General features: G+C 38.9%; 1 protein-coding gene across 7 annotated transcripts in view; it reads right to left on the bottom strand.

Moving 5' to 3' along the window:
- The window catches only part of NRG3 (neuregulin 3), a 1,064,061-nt gene that overhangs the window by 574,402 nt on the left and 468,201 nt on the right, over nt 1-21,458 (bottom strand). For all 7 annotated transcript variants that reach the window (XM_043596736.1, XM_043596738.1, XM_043596737.1 and 4 more), the window contains exon 2: nt 15,481-15,610. In XM_043596736.1, coding sequence (XP_043452671.1) covers nt 15,481-15,610 — 130 coding nt within the window. The remainder of the gene's footprint in view (nt 1-15,480; nt 15,611-21,458) is intronic.

Below are 21,458 nucleotides of genomic sequence, written 5' to 3'. Positions count from 1 at the left end.
CGTGGAACCCATTCCCGCTATGGATCTTAATCAGATCACTCTGTTCTTCTGAGACAAGTGCCCTTCACTTCAACTTTGGAAGGGCATGATTTGGATTCTTCATCTCTTCTCACCTAAAATGCCCCGAGCTCCTTATTACACTGACTGTTCATTCTGTTCTAGAACATTACATTCCCAGGATCTGCTGGAGGGACAGGCTAGCACGAACACACACAGACACACACACAAACACAGAGACACATGTGCACACACCCCATTCATCCTCATCCTGCCAGACTCTGAGTGCATGCCTGTCTCATATTTGCAAAACTAAGAGGGTCTATTTAAATAAAAGAACGTTTGCCACAAGGCCACTTCTAAGTCTTGCACACATAGAGAATAAACTGGCAGCTTTTATAGATCAAAACATAATACATGCCTAAAATGAAAATGTTACTCACTGGCTTAATACTCCTTCTTGGTTTTCTATTGTCTTCAAAAAATTAACTTGTGAAGTAAAAATAAAAGTTCACTTTCTGTCCACATAAAGGATGTAGGGTGTTTATTAATCAAAGACACAGACATTGAATAATAATGAGGGGCAAGCTTACACATATTAAATTAGTAAGCAGAAATTTAACTACCCGATGCAGGCAAGATAATTTTGGGTCAAGAGCCATTAAATGTTCGCATCCTTGGGCCAAGCAATGTCGCTTCTGGGTTTCAATTCCAATGAAGCCGTACAAGAGAAGTACTTCATCTATACACAAGTTCCACTGAAGCACCTGGCACAGGCTTGACAGAGTAAGTGCTCAGTGTGTATGGAAGGCTGAATGGAAGAGACAGAATGGAAAAAGAGATAATGAGAGTGAGAGAGAAAGAGAGAGAGAGAGAGAGAGAGAGAACAATTAGGTCCTAACATGCAGTCATGGAACATTTTGCTAAATATGGGTACCATGTCTGTGCAGCAATAGGTGACTTGAAAGTGATAACTGTGGAGACCCATGTAGCTTATGGAAAAGTGTCCATATGTGATGGTGGTGCTGGGACACAGGAAAATACAAAGGCAGCATGCTTCATACAGACTACCATGAGAGTCTCCAAGTCTATAGGCATAGACTAGAAAGCACTCTGTGAGATGAACAGCATAATCTCTTAGCGTAGTCAGTTTGACCTACTGGGATGGCAGAAGTGAGGGTAAGTACCTGTTCTGAATTCAACTAACATTGTGATAAAAGAGTTTTCCATAAAGGAAAACCCAAAATTGTCAGGGACCAGGGAAGTGAAGGAGGTTTATGGCAGCAGTGTAGACCAGTGATATGCGATGTTGGCTGCCCATTGGAACTCCCAGAACTGCTTTAAAAATAGATATTAATGCCCCACTTACAGAGATGCAAACGGTTTTCTTCTGTATATGGCCTGAGCATCTGAATGTTGAATCTCCCTGGGAGATTCTATTATGCAGCTAAGGTTGAAGCATACAGGTAAAGCAACTTGCTACCCAAAGCCAGGTCTGCAGGCAGCAACACCACAGGCTTGTTAGAGATGCAGATTTTCAGGCCTGCCCTGGCCCTACTGAACCAGAATTTGAATTTTTAAGACACCCTCCAGGTGAATACATGGACCTGCCTGTCTGGAAGCACAGGCACAGGTGGTTAATAGGTTTGCTTTGTGCCACTTTTCCTGTAACAGTCACATTCTTCTTAATTCAGCATTTCATCTTGTGTACTTCAAAAGACAGAACAGCTATGGTGTCTTCCAGAAATCTTCAGAATCTTCTGAAACTGCTCTGCTTTTCTTTGATAGAAATGTAGTAATGAGAGGGTAGTTGGAGGGGTGTTGGGGGGATGAGCTAACTGGGCGATGGTCATTGAGGAGGGCACTTGTTGGGATGAGCACTGGGTGTTATATGTAAGTGATGAATCACTAAATTCTATTCCTGAAATCATCATTACACTATATGTTAACTAGCTTGGATTTAAATAAGATTAAAAAATGAATACATTAATAAAAAAAAGAAACGATAGTAAAACAATAGTATTTACTGACACAGGTGAAAATACAATAGCTCACTCAGTTTCTTCAACCTATTTTAGAAATTAGAAGTGACCTTGGGAATTATCTCCAATCAGGTGATTTCACAATGAAGAAATTAACATTCAGTGTGTGAACTATACTCAAGAAAAGAAAAAGAAATTAATGTCCACAGAAGCTAAGATGTTACCAAATGTCACACAGCTAGGAAGCAGGAAGACCTAGATTTACAACGTTGTTTCTGACAAATCGGAGCTGTCCTTTTGAAAATTTAGTCTTCCATTGTAAAACCTGTTTAATTTATTGTCATGTTTACATATAATAGCTTTCTTAGTTTGAAGATAATTTTGAATAAATTTGAAAAAATAGTATTTTTAAAAAGCCTCAGATGAGTTACCTTGAATGAACCCAATTCCCAGGGAGATGCGGTTATTAGCAACTTTAACAAGTGCTGTATACATTTCTTTCTCTGAACTTTTCCCCCTAACTTGAAGGTTCCGCTCCTGGAAAGAAATACTAATTGTCCAGCCTAAACCTATAAATCTCAGATATGGTATATAAAACCTCCCTGATAGAACAGAAACCTGATGAGACATTTGGCTTATAAAACTGTTCTGGATGGGGTAAGCATAGGACTAAGTCACGCTGCAGGTACCTAGGGATTACTCAGCAGAATAGATGAACTTGTAAGGTAACTAGTAGAGATGAACACAGGTTTCCAGAAGCTTCACATATTCTCAAGTGTGAGCAGAAAATTTTACTCAGACACAATTACTGAGCTGCATATGGATGGAGGATGTAATGTAGTGGCAGGATTATGAAAAGACCCCATGGATGGAGAAGACAGCTCCTCCTGTGTGCTAGGCAGCATGGGAACTTAATTCCTTACTGCTCAAAGTGTGGACAATGGGGCAGCAGTATGGGCATCATCTGGGACATGGTTAGAAACACATGGTTAGGCCTGGGTGCCTCAGTCAGTTAAGCATCTGACTTTGGCTCAGGTCATGATCTTGCAGTTTGTGGGTTCAAGTCCCACATCGGGCTATTTGCTGACAGCTCAGAGCCTGGAGCCTGCTTTGGATTCTCTGTCTCCTTCTCTCTCTGTTGCTCTCTCTCTCTCTCTCAAAAATAAACAAACATTTAAAAAAAGGTTAGAAATACAGAATATCAGGGGGCCCCTGGGTGGCTCAGTCAGTTAAGTGTCTGACTCTTGTTTTGGGTTCAGGTCACAATCCCATAGTTGTGAGATTGAACCCTACCCTGGGCATGGAGCCTGCTTAAGATTCTCTCTCTCTCTGGCCTTCATTGTCTCTCGAAAAGAAAAGAAAAGAAAGAAAAGAAAAGAAAAGAAAAGAAAAGAAAAGAAAAGAAAAGAAAAGAAAAGAAAAGAGAAAAGAAAGGAAAAGAAAAAAGAAAGAAAAAGCGAAGCAAAGCAAAGAAATACAGAACATCAGGCCTCACCTCAGACCTGCTGTACATGAATCTTCAGTTGAACAAAATCTCCAAAGGATTCACCCACTCAAAATTTGAGAAACACTAGTCTCATTCACTATTCCCCCAACTTGTCTCAATAATGGAATCATCCGAATGCATGATTCTTGGGTGCCATCTTAAGACCTGAATCAGAAGCTTTAGAAGGGGAGCCTGAGAATCTACATTTTTAACCTTCTCCTTCAGTGATTCTTATAAAGACATAAGTTTGAGGAGATTGAAAGATCCAGAGCTTGACAGGCAAACAAAACAGATTGGTGCTCACTCCTGCTGCCTACTGGCTGCACATCCTTGAAGAAGCTACCTTCCATCTCTGAGCCTCCTTCATGACATCAAATGGTGATAGCAACATTCTTTTGCAGATGTCAAATGAGGACAGTGTAGGCAATCATGAAGCAGTGTATCAAGGGTTAAAACTTTCACCTTGCACTTAGCAGGTGTGAAATAATAGATGGCTGTTAGCATTTTCATTGTCTCCCGTTTAACACCCCAATTCTATCCTCTGAAAAAGGCAGGTGGTAGGTATTACCTAGAGTTCTTTTCATTTATAAAATGGATCTTTAGTGAGTAGGTAGCAGGTTCCAGAAGCAAAGATGAACTCACAGCCTAGTGGGAGAGTCAGGTAGGTGAACAGGAATATTATAATAGAAACAGAAATTTTGTTCACAAATGAATCACTTCATACATCCAGATAATGTTTTGGTTAGCTTGTAGGGGAAAGAGATCAAAGCTACTATTTAATATCATTAAAACAATCATTATTTCTTTCACATATGCTAACCCAGGCAGAAAGGAAAGAGCTTTCCAGAGCACTGAAAATAAAACCTTGTTGCAGAGAGTAAGGCCTCAGTGTGACTTCAATTGTAGCTGTAAATTAGCCCAGCACACCCGAAACTGTGGCAAAATTATGACCTTATTTAAAGTAGATGCTTTATCAGCTGATCCTTTCTGCAGTTCTTTCCAACCTAGCGTTATTCGCTCTCCATTGTCCTATTATTAGCCTGGATTTTGTAACTGCTGGAGTATGTTCTTCTTCTGGAGGTGGAGTCTCCCACTAACATACACTCCCCTCCCTTCCAAGGCTCAATGCTGAGAGTTCCTAATTGAATTTCTGCCCTTCAGGAGCACAGGGTCATTGGGATGAATGTGCTTTTAGTGGACTCCAGGGAGGCCAGGCTCAGGGCATCATTTTGGTCTCTCCACACTGCCATCTCAGAGCACCCCTCTGCCCCAAAGCCTGGGGTCTGTTTGTTTAATGAAGTCTTCTGTTGAAATCGTAACTCCTTTCCCTGATGTGAGCTATAACTGCATTTATGATGTGTTCAAATGAAAAAGTAGCCTTTGAGGAACTAGAAAGCCACCTTGTCTCAGGAATTCTTACAACCTTTCTTTCTCTGGTTGAATTCTTACAACCTTTCTTTCTTGTGCAGATCACTGTAAATGCCAAAATGCCATCTGATGCATTAGAAAGGAATCTCTATATTGTTATCTTACTTTGACCTCCTATGAGCCTCACAGCTGCTAGAGAAAAGAAATACTTTTTAGTTGCAAAAATGAAGGACATTTTACTTGAATATGCCAACAAGTATCTTAGCTCCTTTACATTCTCCTTGAATAATTCCACAATGCTTGATGGTCAAGGCATCCTTAAACGGATATGTTTAATTTGTTAGGGAAATCTGAGTGCCAAAAAATCATTACTTATACTTAAGATGTTAATAAATTAATTTTAGATTATAGATATTAAAAGGTTTCTGCAAATATTTCATATATGTAGATAAAAATTATAAATTAATTTTGTGTAAATAAAAGGAATCTTGATTTCATAATTTAATCAATATGATACAGGTTTGAAAAACCATACTCTTGGGGAACCAGGAGGGCTCAGTGGGTTAAGTATCCAGCTCTTGATTTTGGCTCAGGTCATAATTTCACGGTCATGAGTTCAAGCCCCACATCAGGCTCCTTGTCAGGCTCCATGCTGATCATGGAACCTGCTTGGAATTCTCTCTCTCCCTGTGCCCCTTCCCACTCGCCCTCATTCTCTCTCAAAATAAAAATTAAAAAAAATAAAAATTAAACTCATACTCTTGTCTGTTCTTTCCACTCACCATAAAATTCCAGATTTTAAGGGAATGAAATTAAAGATGTCATTATGTCCCGACATGTTGTTGATAATCATCTGGACACAAGAGAGGAAATAAATCAGAAAAGAAGTGCCCGACTGAAGAAAGAATTTATGACATAAACTGATCATTCTTAATTGCACATAAAATACATTTGAAATTTCCTCCCTGGGGCTTGAAGGGAATTTTCTCCAATAGCAGCTCAACTCTCTATGCCTTTGTTGGCAAGCAAGAACAAGCTTCCAACTGAGGAAGGAGGAGGCTCTTTATCCTTCCAAGTGCAAATTCATGTTACTTCCTTTCAGAAGCTCTTCCTGGCTTTAGGACTGACAACTGGTTTTTGGAGTCTCCTATGCAGCTATGAGCTAAGTACATACAGATCATATACATTGGATGATACAGATCACAGAACTTGTCATGTTGAATGGAACTAGAATATGTCCATCTCAATCCTTCTCTTAGTTTTTCTGAGCACATTTATCCCTACACTCCTACTACATTCCATTGGACACTAAACACTGAATGTGCTTAATAAACATTGGTAGAATAATGGAAATAATGTATCAAACTGCCACTTACATTTTAGTGTATGTAGGATAGGACTAAGCATACATTCTATACCTCCCACATATGACATATATATCTATAAGCATATTTTGTATCACCACATGTCACATCTATCTCTGAACAAGACTTTCCTCAAATCACGCTTAATACTTTCATTTATCTCCTGTTTCATCTTTTAATTTTATTGTTAATTTCTCATTTTTTTTTTAACTTGAAAAGGGGGTTTTGTATGAAATATACTTGATGAAGATATTCCTTCTAAGTTACCATTCTGGTAAGGATTTCCCTCCTATCTCAAGTGTAACCTTTGGTACTCAGTGATTGTCAGTGTTTGCCCACCATGGAAACCTGTCACACTAGATTGTGGGGACTTCCTGGTGCTCCAACTAACAGCAACTTCTGTAAAGAAAGGAATGCTTTCTTCTCATTTACCGTTGGACCTCAGTGTCCTGCTCGACAGCAGATACTTAGTAAATATTCCATATACATACGTGTGTATGTGCATAGCACTGAATCGGCTAAGAGCAGACTAATTTTCGTGATATTCATTAAACCATGAGAATAGCTGTGATCATAAAAAAATAGATTTATAGACATGCACTCCAAGATATACTTTAGAAATGCTGTCTTCAGCTGCTTCTTTCTCTAGCCACATTTTTTAGTTTTCACAAATAATGGCGAGGCACAAGGGTAACTAAAGACAACACTAACTGGATGTTGACGTATACTTCCATAGATTCGGGGTACAGTGGAGAGAGCCTGGGCTCTGGGAGTTCCTGCTCTGCCTTCTTATTCAGTACTTGGTGACTCAGGGAATGCTCAGCTGATTTGGAAAAAGTGGGGATAATAATACAGAGGTTGTATAATCCTGTGAAATTTATATTAAGGAAAATACATATAGCCTACATGTTTTTCCATGAATTTGAGTTTTATCTGAATTGTAATTAGGGCAACCATGTGCCCCACTTAGCTTAAGGTATTTCTGGTTTATGCTTATTTTAGAGAAGAAATTATTAAAACTGGCCATTACATCTCAAATATTTTTGGTTTGGATAACAACCTATATGGCCATTCAGATTACGGTATGTTGAGGAACTTAAACACCTACGGTGTGTTGAGGAACACACACACACACACACACACACACACTATATATATATATACACACACACACATATATACATATATATACACACATACCTACATATACATATTTATATACGTATATACATATATATGTATATATAGATACAGATACAGATACAGATGATAGATATAGATATAGATAGACAATGTGATCTGGTCCTTAAATATTCTTTTACATTTTTTTCAAAGATGCTAAACCAAAGTGAATTGAAAAGACACCATCCTCAGGAAGATGGAAATGCTGCCCAATGTTCTAAAATTAGTAGACGGGTAGATGGCGGGAGGATCGTGCATGTTCTCTCACTGCCCCAGGAGCCTAGGCAGAACATCCCAGCCATCTTTGTCCTGTTTGTTTTTTTCTTACTGGAATGTTTGCCTGAGAAGCCTGCACAGCAGGGCCTGTGTTACCATGTCTAATGTTGTTCATATCTGTACAGACAGACTGTCTCTAGCTAAAAGGATATTTATGGATATGTTCTCAATATTCAAAACAAATAAATTTGGTGAAAGAATCCATAATTCACTTAAATTATGGCAAATGTGATCACATTATTCTGGCTGAGTGGGGGAGATGCCAACTCACTGCAACCCAAAAGGCCATGCACAAGAAGCTTGTACGTAGGGGTGGGGGGCACATCCAGGGGTGCTGTGGAGGGTCCTCAGTCAGAATGGCCTGAACAGTTAGAGGAAAGGGGAGCTTTCTGCATATGCCTATCTACAGAAGAGGGAGAATTTGCCTAACAAACCGTAGCCTCTTGTTCCTGCTTTTCCCCTAAGTTTACTGCTTGAATAATTATAATGGCCCTTCACTCTGAAAAGTGTTCCAGCCCATGATCAGTTATTACTGTGTTTTTCAAAAATTCACCTGAGTCAGTTTAACTCTCCTTAGTAGTTCTAAGCTAAACTTTATGTGGTTAGGAGACTCTGAGTACCCATCCAGAAACCCTGGCTCAAGTCAAATGACCTGAAAACAAAGCTGTGCAGACAAAAACCAACAGACACATCCTCTTATATTATACCCCACTGACTCCATTAAATTCAGTGTTTATACCAGACAAGTACATTTTATTTATATCAACCCTCACAGCGATCCTGTAAAGTAGTCATATTCTTGTTCCCATTTAATAGATAAGAAAACTGAGTCTCAGAGAATATGTATAATTTGTCCATCTACTACTTAGTGGTAGAGTACTGACGCTAACCCACCAGTCCAAATGGGAATGGTCAACACAATTATGGCGTTATACTGATGACCTAGGAAAGGAAGAATGTCTTTTTTTTCCTCTTAAAGCTATATTCTGCAAGAAGAAAATCTTGGAAAAGCAAGAACTGGTTGAAGAATTGGGAGAAATAACAGAAATTGCTGATTTGTCAGAGTATCAGAATTAGCAGTGAGGAGCCTAAGTCCTCTGAACACACAAGGAATCCCCTGGCATGCCTCTCTCCCCTTTTAAAACCTAAGTCTCTTCTTAATTAAACACACAGATGAGGGGAGCGTGGATGGTTTGGTTGGTTGAGCATCTGATTCTTGATTTCAGATCAGGTCATGATTCCAGGGTGGTGTGATGGAGCCCACGTAGGGCTCCTCCCTGCAGTGGAGCCAGCTTGATATTCTATCCCTCTCCCCCACTCCCCTGCTCATTCATTCTCTCTCTCTTTCTCTCTCCCTGTCTCTCAAATGAATGAATGAAGGAATGAATGAATCAATGAATAAATAAATAAATAAATAAATAAATAAATAAATAAATACACAGATGATACCCACCCAACTTCTCTCACAGGATTCCAGCAAACATGCTTTGCTTTGGTTTCAATATAAGCAGAAGGGAAGAAGAGGAAAGAACTGAGAAAAGCATATACATAGTGGCTATTGTCTATTTGGAATTTTCTAGATGTTGCTGCTTTCAATTCTTGTATCAATCTTTGGGGCAAGTATTTGTCTGTCTGTCTGTCTTAAATAAAGGACTGAAGGTTCTGATTAAATGACTTCAAAAAAACCCCTCATACACCCAGTGTAAAGCTGAGCAGAGTTTTTAACTCAGTCTGTCTTGAATGCTCACATTTGCCTCATGTCCCTCTCAAATCATATAAGGAAGCTATTTAAAAACACATTTACGACAATCTTTGATGTAACAAGAAACCCAAATCAGAACAACCACCTTAAGAAACACCATTTCATGCTTCAAGTAGAGCTGCCAATCAATTTAGAAAACATCAAAATAAGGTAAGAATCTTTGGGCATTAACTAAAAAATATGTTTTTATTCTCCATTACATGTGCTTCTCAGATCTTATGATCTTTATGTGCCCCTTGAAGAATACCAGCTTGGGTCCAGTGCATATGGTTTAAACTAAGTAAACTAATGCCTGAGTGTCACGCAGTTGCAAAATGATGCTCACCGTGTTGTCTTTCTTTGCTTTTGGAACCAATGAGACTATTTTGATAAGCTCCATTCACAGAGAAGAAGGGACAAATGGTTATACCTTGGCTCATTTCTTCTTATCAGGGGCAATCAGTGCACAGTTCGTTATTAACATGGCTATTGCAAATTACTCAAATTATGTCTGGACTGCGGCAAACATTTTTATGAACATTTGTCTGATGAACTTGACAATTCTTCTGAAGCCCTTCACCCTGTAATGCAATTCCATTCTGCAGGGGTTCTTGCCACTAGGCCTGGAGTTAGAGGTATTTCAGCCTCCATCATCTCCCATCAATGGAGTTCAGGGATGTGTGCCAAACTCCATTTCCATTCTGACTTGCGTCAACCACAGGGAATCATTAGCTGCTGCTCTCAGAGCACTTACTGGAGAACCATTTGATAAAGAGGACCCTCACTGGGTGGGAGAGCTAATGGACCTCCAAAGTGACGAAGCAAAGCTCTGACAGGGATGGTCCTGTAATTTTATACAGTACATCATCAGAAAATGGTTACATTGTGCCCAGTCAATTCTCTTAAAAATGGAAGCTTTGATTTCAAAACCTACTCAGGCAGAATGACACAAAGGAACAGCAACTCCTAGAGGGCTCCCCCTCCTTTTAATTGCTTTCCCTGCTCCCAAGTCCTGAAAACATTTCTCCCAGATCACTGCCCAGGCCATCAGCCCCTTTATGGAAGTATTGCCTTGGGCAATGGTTGCCTTAGACTGCTTCTCTCTTTTTCTAGCAGTCCCGTATTTCAAGCGATTCAAACATCTTCCAGTGAATTGCTTGACAAATTTCCACAATGATCGCTACAGATCAAATTCAGCTCAAATGTTATCTTTTCCAAAGTTTTGAAAATCCATTTTTACAGCAAGGCTGGCAAAACACCTAACGAGCTTCAATTCAGAAGAGGCACATCCTTTCAACTTGAATTTGGCCTCAAAACACGTTTGGCCCAGCCAAATGCCCACCAGTCTTCTCAGTTACAGTGGTTACCTCTTTGACTCTAGTGAAAGAGATTACAGATAGTACCATTTCCCAAGTCCTTAAAATTTCTAGACATGACATAAAAAATAAATATATTAGCGAATACCCTGCTTTCATTCAGAATATTTTGATTCAAGGAGTTTCTAGTGACTTGGCATTCCTTGGCACCCAGATTTATTTCCGTACAGTGTATCTTTCTGTTCTTTAATCCATTTTTTAATGTTTCAAAACACATGAATTCAGCATGGAAAAGAATTAGTGTAAAGAGTGTAAATGAATTATTAATAAAAGAAAGAACAGACACATTCAAATAGACTTGGTAGTATTTAATCTGGAAGGGCTTAATTGAAAGTTCTCTTATCAGCCTAATAATAGTGAATTATAATGACCTTGATTTTACAGAGACAGGGACACTATCTATCTTTCTTAATGGAAAGATGAGAAGCAAGGGTCAACTGTCTTAACTAGTTATTACATAAATGAAATACATGTGCAATGTGCAGCTCTTAGAAAATTCATAAAGTTTGAAGAAGAAAATAGTTGTAAAACGTATTAGTCTTTTTCCTAAAGTTCATTTTTAGAATTGGATTGCTATTATATGTTCAACTTTATAATATCGCAATTTTCATATATAACATGATATAATGAGCACATTCATGTCCCTAAAACCTTATGAAAATTCCACTTAGGTTGAATTCATTCAATGTATAGATATATTCTAATTTATATAGATTTATAAATTCAGGCTTTTTCTTTCCTATTACAAATAAATCTGTGGTGAACATCCTTACAAATAAATCTACCTATACATCTCTGTACACTAAACTTTTAGAAACAATATAAATATTTTGAAACATACTGAAACATTACATACAGAAGATATTTAACAAACTGTACTCCCTCAGGTAGTGAATTAGAATGTGCTCCTATTCTACCCTCACCAAACCATTTGCTTTATTTTTTTAACTTGTTAATGTTTATTTATTTTTGAGAGAGACAGAGAGAGAGAGAGAGAGAGAGAGAGAGAGAGAGAGAGCGCGCAAGCGAGCACACACACACAAGTGGGGGAGGAGCAGAGAGAGACGGAGACACAGGCTCTGAAGCAGGCTCCAGGCTCCAAGCTGTCAGCACAGAGCCCGACATGGGACTTGAACTCACGAACTGTGAGATCATGACCTGAGCCGAAGTCAGACACTCAACCGACTGAGCCACCCAGACACCCCTATCTTCCTTTAAAATTCCCTCTTTCAAGTTATTTTTAGAATCTTGGTGTTGCTCTTAAATTTTCATTAGCTTGCTCTGTAATTTCTAAATACTAAAAATGGCTTTATGAAAGACCTAAAAATACACTAAAGAGTGAGAAAATAACAAAAAGAAAAATATGAAACTTCCCTCATCTCAACTTTCACTCTTTTGAACATACACTATTTTCAGGATCTCTTTCAGAGAGATTTAGGTAGTTTTGCTTTTGTTTTTCTTTGCCAAGTACACAGAAAAGTGTTACAGCATGATCGGTCTTTTTCAACATAGAAAAAAATTGATTCCATGGAATCACAATCATAGGATTGCAATTTACTTTTAAAATACTAAAAAAAAATGCATCTTGATTTCTCTCAGATTTGAATGTCACAAGGAAACTATTTAATGAGACGGATTCAGGGGCGCCTGGGTGGCGCAGTCGGTTAAGCGTCCGACTTCAGCCAGGTCACGATCTCGCGGTCTGTGAGTTCGAGCCCCGCGTCAGGCTCTGGGCTGATGGCTCAGAGCCTGGAGCCTCTTTCCGATTCTGTGTCTCCTTCTCTCTCTGCCCCTCCCCCGTTCATGCTCTGTCTCTCTCTGTCCCAAAAATAAATAAACGTTGAAAAAAAAAAATTAAAAAAAAAAAAAAATGAGACGGATTCACATACACCCCTATATATTGCTACTCTAATGTACTAAATTGTGTTTAACTTGAAACATAGTCCAGTTAGTAATGCATTACAAAGATACCCCCGGTAGCATTTCAGTCACGTGAAAGTACTTTCCCTTGTTTTCCTGACTTCCTGACAATGAACTACTTCATCTACTTCAAATGCATTACAAAGTACAGCACCACTTAATTCCTAAGTTCATTTCTGTATGTATTTATTCAACAATGTCTTGGTGATAGGAGGTGCTCAATAAACATTTGTCGAAGGCAGAAGAAGAATGAATGAAACATACTACTTAAATAGAGTGCTGTACAAAATAGCACATTATTAATAACTACATGGGAATTCTTAGAAGTGGCTGATGCAGGAACAAATGTAAGCTTTTTATTCACAGCAAAGCCCAGGAGATGAATAGCAGGCACATGCGATGTGTGATTTATTCATACACTCTAGTAAGAGATTTATAGGCATCTATTAACCTATTCGAGTTCCAATTCTGTCGTAGGCTGGTCTTTTGTCATGATTAGCTATGTTGTGACTTTATGTTAAATAACAGGTTGTCTGTGCTGAAATATGCAAGAAATATGAAGACAGAAGATCAAAATTATTATACATGTACATCGTTCCAGCTAAATCACCGATATATCTCTGCTTGTGTATGCAAAAGAATTAAGACATGCATATATGCACAAAAGCAAAAAATTTCTTTTCCAGACATGAGATCCAATATCATAGACTGGATCTGTCTCCCAAGGAATTAATATGTTGAAGTCGTAACCTCCAGTACCTCAGAATGTGAGTCTTTAGAGAGAGGGTCTCCATAGAGGTAAGTTAAAATAGGGTCATTAGAGTGGATCTTAATCCAATATGACTGGTATCCTTATAAGAAGAGGAAATTTGGATACAGACATATACAGAGGGAAGAAAATGAGAAGACACAAGGGGCAGATGGTCATCTATAAGCCAAGAAGAGAGACCTTAGAGGGTACATTTCCATCAAGGCTCTCTGAAGGAAACAACTCTGGCAACACCTAGATTTCAGATTTCTAGCTTCCAGACCTGTAAGAAAATGTATTTCTTTTGTTTAAACCACTCAATCTGTGGTACTTTGTTCCAGCGGCTCTAGTAAACTGATACACCATGAACTAATACAGAGTAGACTGAGGCTGTATGTTGAAAAAGAGTAAGAATTATCTTGTTATTTTCAAGATTCTCAGTTTTGGAAAAGATGATCCCACTCACCTGCACACTGTGTGGGGCCTGATCTGATCCTAAAACACCATCTGGAAAGTCACCGCTTTAGGTGAGACATCTGATTAACCCCTCCATCAATCAATTAGGAACTCAATTGATTTCATTTTCCACTTCCACATGATGATCCCTTTAACATATGGTTGAGGAGCTATAAGAGCTTGGATACAATTCATGCTTTGAATGGATAGACCACTCTTGGCATCTCCCTTAAGGTTTTAAAGTCCCTTGTGTGATTTCCATCTGTCTACACTGACCTAATAAATATAACCAAAGAAGAGAGATGTCGGAAGGAACACTCCCACGCCCCTTCATCCCCAACCCAATTTCACAGAGGACAGAAATGGGGTGTAAATTTTGTAAATGGCATAAATGTAATGGTGCCTCCGAGTCACAAGGAAGCCATACTGTCAAGGGCGAGGAAAGGTCACAGTTCTGTTTATCCTGACAGAATACACGGTTACTCTCACAGAGATCTGCCACTGTCATTTATCACTTCTTCCAAACCTGTGTGCCCACCATGACAACTCATCTTCTTCATGGACTGCAGCTGGCTCTTAGAGCCAGGCATGATTTGCCAACACGTTCTAAGTTCCTAACTACCAGACGCATTTCTCTGTGCCACCTTAATAAAACTACATGGAATAAAGTTTTATAATAGCAATATGTAGAGAAAAAAGTCATAATTTTCCATGCTTCATGATTCAGAATAATTAATTTAATAACTGTGTCATATGAGAAGAGTAAATAAAGAGAAGGAAAGGGGTGTGGGTACATATGATCACTGAAGCATATACAATTGCAATGAAAAACAAATTACCAGGGTAGTGCTAGAAATAAAAGCTCAGTGGGAAATATGTTTTGGATGCTAATTTGATTCTTCTATGGAACCTTAAAGCTGCAGTACCTACTACTGCACTATTTATCTCCATTTGTTTTTATTTTTAGCATTTATATAACCTTAAGTTTCTAAAAACCAACTAAACATCTCCTGATCTCTATTGGGAATTTTCCCTAAGTAGCTCTCTACCTAGACTATAACAGGACTATGATTTCATTTACAACATCTGGCTGGAGAATGCTTCATCATGAGAGGTGTTAAAAAAATAATGAAATTAACAAACAAGGGCAGAATCAAGATGAGATACAGTTTTCTCTGGACACAGTTACAGTCTGGGCCTTAGTTCACAGTCAACACTGAGATGCTAGGTCTTAGATGAGCAGTTTGTTCTGTTGGGCTACAGTCTGTAGTTTTGCAGGAAGGGATTATTTCTGAGAACAAGCCAACATACTTAAATCCTGCACCAAAAATGCAGGCTTCTAAAGCAAGTACATCATTATTTCTATTAAATTAGAAGACATAAAAGTAAACCCTCCTTTCTTTAGTCAAGTAAAACTCAAATCTTGTCTACTTGAATTCAGTTTCACCTTCCTCAAATACTAAAGCTACCGGCTTTGTCCCTTCTCATATGAAGACTCCTGATTCTGCCATTGAATGACATGTACGGTCGCAGAGCTCTGCCCTCTCTGAGGGCCTGCCCCAGCGCCAGCTGCGAATGGCTTACCGACAATGTTTATGGGATCCCGTCAGGGTTTCAATCACAAAGCACTCGCCATCATTGAGACAGTATGCGAGGTCCTTGTCTCGGCAGGGTTTGAAGTGCTCAGAACGCTCAGTGGAATATGTCGTTGTATCTGTCAAGGGAAGCACACAAAGAACCTGCGTCAGCAGTGCATTCTGGGACTGAAGAAATGCAACTGGACAGGACCACTTTATGACTGAATGCTGTGCATCTCCCCAAATCCACATTTTGAAACCTAGTCATAATAAGATGGTATCAGGAGGTGGGCCTGTAGGAGGTGACTGGGTCATGAATGGGATTAGTGCCGTTATAAAAGGGGCCCGAGAAAACTCCAGCACCCATTCCAGTCATGTGAAGATGCAGTGAGAAGGCAGGGCTCTACGGACCACGAGAGTCCCCACCAGATACTGAATCTGCAGGCGCCTTGATTCCCAGCCTCCAAAACACCAGCCCTAAGACAAGCCCTATATTCAGTTATCTTATTTCTCCACTAGACTTTAACAATTGGAATCACTGTAGAAGCCCCATCTGAGGACACGCTAATAGTACAAGGTGAATGATTCCACAAACACTTCAAATCCACTTCCATAAATTTCAGTTGTATGGAAACAAGTGGTATGGAAGCATCTCCTTCCCCTTATTGTTGCCAAATGCCAGGAAACATCTGATCCGTGCATATTGTGACTGTTCTGTGGAAACCAACGTCAGTTTCTTGGAGTTGCTTTGTTTTTAGTTACAGGTCTAATTGGCTAATGGCTGAACCAATTATTCTTTCACATTCTCCTTTTCTTATGTGATTAAAATGCAAATGTTCCAAATTCTTTTTTTTTTTAAATTTTTTTCAATGTTTATTTATTTTGGGGACAGAGAGAGACAGAGCATGAACGGGGGAGGGGCAGAGAGAGAGGGAGACACAGAATCGGAAACAGGCTCCAGGCTCTGAGCCATCAGCCCAGAGCCTGACGCGGGGCTCGAACTCACAGACCGCGAGATCGTGACCTGGCTGAAGTCGGACGCTTAACCGACTGTGCCACCCAGGCGCCCCAATGTTCCAAATTCTTAAACAGGACCTCAAATGTGAAGAATGTTTCTGGTATATATCTAACAGGACCAAATTATTGTCATTTTTTAAGCGTTGTTGTAAACATTGATTTTTAAAATCGTAATCACTTACAGTTTTAAGTTAAGCTGTATGTCTACATCCTCTTTCCAAATATGAAACTAGCCATAAGTATGTGCTACCTACTGGACACAGACTCTGTTATCACATGTAGAGACTTTCTAATTTCAGACTTCTAAGCAACTAATGTATTAGCACCAATCCTACCGATTCGAGAAAAAATATATTTAAAAAGTCAAAGATGAAGAAATGATTCTGCATTTAAGCTCCTTTAGTTTCCTTTTCATAGACCTAGATTAATAATAATGCTCAATAGCATGGGTTATTGTACCAATTTAGTTACTGGAACTCACTATGAGCCTCTTCCTGTTATTATCCAAACTGAGGAGAAAGTGATTGTCCTCAAAGGAAATCTGCTCATGTCCTTCACACATCTAAAAATCCTCAGTGGGTCCAATTCCCATAATAACTCCAAATTCCTCAGGGAAAGATATAGGCCACGTGGAATTTTGCCCTCTAGTGTCATCTTCCTGTACCTTAAGACACAACTTAATTTCCAATTATGTTTCTATTTCCCCAAACACCAGGAGCTGTCACATTGTTCTTTCTTCCTGGACCATCTTTTTCTTTGCTGGAAGACATCCAAAATACTTCAGAGCTTACCTCATTCTCCCATTTTGTCTCCCTAGCACCTTTTATCACTCACATCACTGCATTCAACATTCAATGCTGCAAGGAGCCATGTGTTCAAACGTTTATCTGTTCCTTTAGTCTGTGAGTTTTTTAAGGTCAGAGGTTGAGCCATGAATCACAATTAGTGCTCAAAATATCTTCAATAAATCTGATCATTGGAACACTACTAACAGTTCAAATGCCATCAGTAAAAGATATATCATTAAAGACATTACAATCATATAAAAGTTAGTGCATATCTTAAAACAGTTAGATATAATTTCACATCAATGTTACCATTTTAGTATACCTACTTCAATATTGAGGAATATTGGAAAAACAAACATTGCCCTCAGACTCACATAAATCCTCACTCATATACTGCTCATATACTGTAAGCATTGAAAATCCCACTTCTAATATCCTTTTTTGGTGGTACAACAGGAATTGATTTTTCCACTTCAAATATCTGTCTGTTAATTCCTTGGCACGAAATAAAGGCTCTGCAAAACAGACACATTTTCCCTTTTCCAGGAGATCTCCTCTACAGAGAAGATCTGTTATTCAAGACAGTATGCAATAAATAGTTACACAGAATCAATCTCTCTTTCTATGGGAAATATTTAAAATTCAAGAGCTCTGAACAAAATATTCACTATGGAACACCACACAGTTGATTGCTACTCTGCCTGCTGAAGTATATTAACTCATGATCAGTTAGTTAAGTTTTCCTTTAATTTCTTATTATCCATTTATTGATATTCACTGATCATTCTTCTAAGAACAGCTTTTCATTAACATAACCTACAGCATAAAAAGTGAGGTCCTTATTTTATAATCAGTGGTTTTAACAAGCTACAGACTCCAAGAGCAATACAATGGCAAAGCAATTACAATCAATTAGTTTCCATCTGACAACTGCTGTCTCCAGTGGTTACCTCCCCATTCTACCAACTGCCATCCCCATCACGTTATCATCTATCAGCACATTACAGAGGATCAGAGACCCAAGGAAACACCTCTGCAAAGCCCAAGGTGGGAGAGCAGAGATGTCAGATCTAAGATGTACTCAGGTCTTCTGTTTCCATAGCTTAGAGAATCCAAAAATTAACATAACTACACATACTTATACCTTTACAATGACTGGATTCAATAAAACACCACTGTTAAATATTTTTAATATCTTAATATAATAAGAAATAACAGAATGCTAGACTTGATCTTTCTATCAGTAAACTGCAATCATCAATAAATTTGAAACCTTAGAATTTACATAAACATTCCACTATACAGTATTCATACATCACTACTCACCTAAAATCACATAGGCATTGGGCAAAGTAAATAAAACTCACCATGAGGTAAAAATTTTACACTTTGAAGGCATCATGCCAAATATGTCAACGGAAACATAAAAAAAAAATTCTTAATGGAATCACTAGGCTGTTACACTAACTCTAAGACCACCTACACACTTATATAAAGTAGTAAATAAAGTAAATAAGTAAACAGTGTCTAATCACTATTAGGCTTTCTATCACCCATAACCAAACACAGCTCAACAAAGACACAATAATAATTTTGGATGACACTCTCCAATATTTATATATCTGCCTATAAGTGCTTGTATGTACATATTTGGTTAATTGTTTTACATATAAAATATATTACAAACATCTAAAATAGAACATAAATGGAGGTGTCTGGGTGGCTTAGTTGGTTAAGAGTCTGACTTTGGCTCAGGTCATGATCTCACCATTTGAGAGTTCAAACCCTGTGTTGGGCTCTATGCTGACAGCTCAGAGCCTAGAGCCTGCTTCAGATTCTGTGTCTCCCTCTCTCTCTGCCCCTCCCCCGTTCATGCTCTCTCTCTCTCTCTCTCTCTCTCTCTCTCTCTCTCTCTCTCTGTCTCTCTAAAAAACAATAAACATTAAAATTTTTTTTAAAAAATAGAACACAAATGCAAACAACATAAAAATAAAATGAGTGTACTAGTTTATTTTCTTTCTGTGCCCTAAGGTGATACAGTGTGCTTTAATATACCCAGATGAGTATTTTGTTCTGAAGAGGAAACATGGGACATTTAGGAGAATGACATAATGGATATGATCTAACTCCAAACTCTCATGGCCCTAAATAATCTTGGGACACCTTAACAATCAGGTATAGAACTCTCATCTATAAACTTACCCAACACTTTTGGAACCTGTTTATATATTTAAAATGGTCTAGTACACTAAGCTGGGTATAGTATATGGTACTATTTTGTCATGTATTTAAAATTCAGGGGCGTCTGGGTGACTCAGTCGGTTAAGCATCCGACTTCGGCTTAGGTCATGATCTCACAGTCTTTGAGTTCGAGTCCTGTGTCGGGCTCTGTGCTGACAGCTCAGAGCCTGGAGTCTGCTTCAGATTCTGTGTCTCCTCTCTCTGCCCCTCCCCTGCTCATGCTCTGTCTCTCTCTGTATCTCAAAAGTAAGTAAACATTAAAAAAAATTAAAATTCAAAGGGCATTCTTCTGTTTCTAGGAAGGTAACCTGATAAATACATCTATTATAGAGCGTTAGACTGTCTTCAAAAATCATATGGACAAAGGTCCAGGTAAGTAAACTAAGATGGGAGGGGCCTACTATCCCCATGAATTCCCATTTGTGTTTCAAGGCTCTCTCTTACTGCAGTGTACCTCCTTCTCAGACATTCTCTCCACTGCATTAGCCCGTGAATCTCCCAACTGACCAGGCCATGAGGTCCTGAGGGGACAGAGCAGGTCTTCACATCTCTGATCCAAAGTCTTACAGATGGCTTGACACAGAGATGAACCCAATGAACCTATAGGAGAATGATCTTTTCATACATGAGCATTTTTCTGAACGTTCTGTGTGGAAAAGTGTACATGCTTTCCATAAAAGAAAAACACCATATGAATAAATGTTTAGAAGTTAGGACTCAAGAAGAGCCCCAAAAGCAATGTAGATAAAGTGTATAGAAACTGATGAGAAAAGGGGGAAAAATCCACTCCATAGGAAGAGGAGATGGGAGGAGAAAAAAAAAATTAGTGAAGATAGTCTGAAAGAGAGGACAAAGGAATCCAAGCTTACGATGAACAGAGATGGTGCTAAGGATGGGCCTTCCAAGCACCATGACCAAAGCTCAAGGTCTCAGGCCAGGAAAGTGTAGGTGCTGGCATGAGGAACTAGTGTCCATTCCCTTGGGACTGCAGGAGCTATATAATTGTCCAGACCACTCATCTGGCACTTGTTATATGTAGTTTAATGTATTTTCTTATATTTTTATGGGTTTTGGTCTCTATCCCCAGGGAGGTCAGGGAGAGTGCTTTGCTTTTAAGTTTTGTATTCTTTCCACACCATGTAGCATACATAGTAAGCAATCAGTACAGTAATTAAACGCACAGTGGGAAGGAGTGGTGGTTAATTCATTAAAGGAAAAATGGGAAGAAAATGTAAGGCTGGGAAACTGAAATCCCTGCAGATTTTGCAATGAAAGTTAATTTTTTAATGAAATAAAACAATGATTTTCCCCCTTAAGTAGTAAGTTGAACCTGAATATTACTTATTGAGGCTTTCTTTGTTGCCAGCACAACACTGCACACTGTGGGAACACAGATTTTGTTGCAGGAATAAGAGTGCTAAATAGACTATTACAGATAATAATTGCAGTAGATAATCAAAATAAAGGGAGAGCCAAATTCAAGCTATAGTTATCTCTAAAGGCTTCCCAAAGGGTTGGCATTGGAGCTGGGTCTTGAATGGGCATGATTTAATCGGCACAGGAAAAGGAATTCTAGATATGAAGAACAAAAACACCCAGGGAAGGGAAATGATGACATACAGCATAAACCCTACACACATTCTGCACATTCCTGGCTTGCAAATGTCGCAGTCACCCAGCGGTTTTTGCCTTCCCCACTGAGTTCATGAGAATTTTCAAAGAAAAGTTAAGATGCAATCCAAAAGCTTTTAGGAGTAGCAAAATACCTTTCCAGGCTAGAATCCACATAATATGGTCATGGACCCAGCAGAGTCTTCCATGGGAACGCTGTCCTACGGTCATACATTACCATTTCCGGTTGAAATCTGCCACTTATCGGGCATGTCATAAGGGTTCGAGCCCCACAACGGGCTCTGTGCTGACAGCTCAGAGCCTGGAA

This window comes from Prionailurus bengalensis, chromosome D2 (assembly GCF_016509475.1).
Source record: "Prionailurus bengalensis isolate Pbe53 chromosome D2, Fcat_Pben_1.1_paternal_pri, whole genome shotgun sequence".
In the NCBI taxonomy this organism is placed as follows: domain Eukaryota; kingdom Metazoa; phylum Chordata; class Mammalia; order Carnivora; family Felidae; genus Prionailurus; species Prionailurus bengalensis.
Note: the sequence above shows the minus strand (reverse complement) of the source record. Positions and strands in the feature narration are given on the sequence as shown.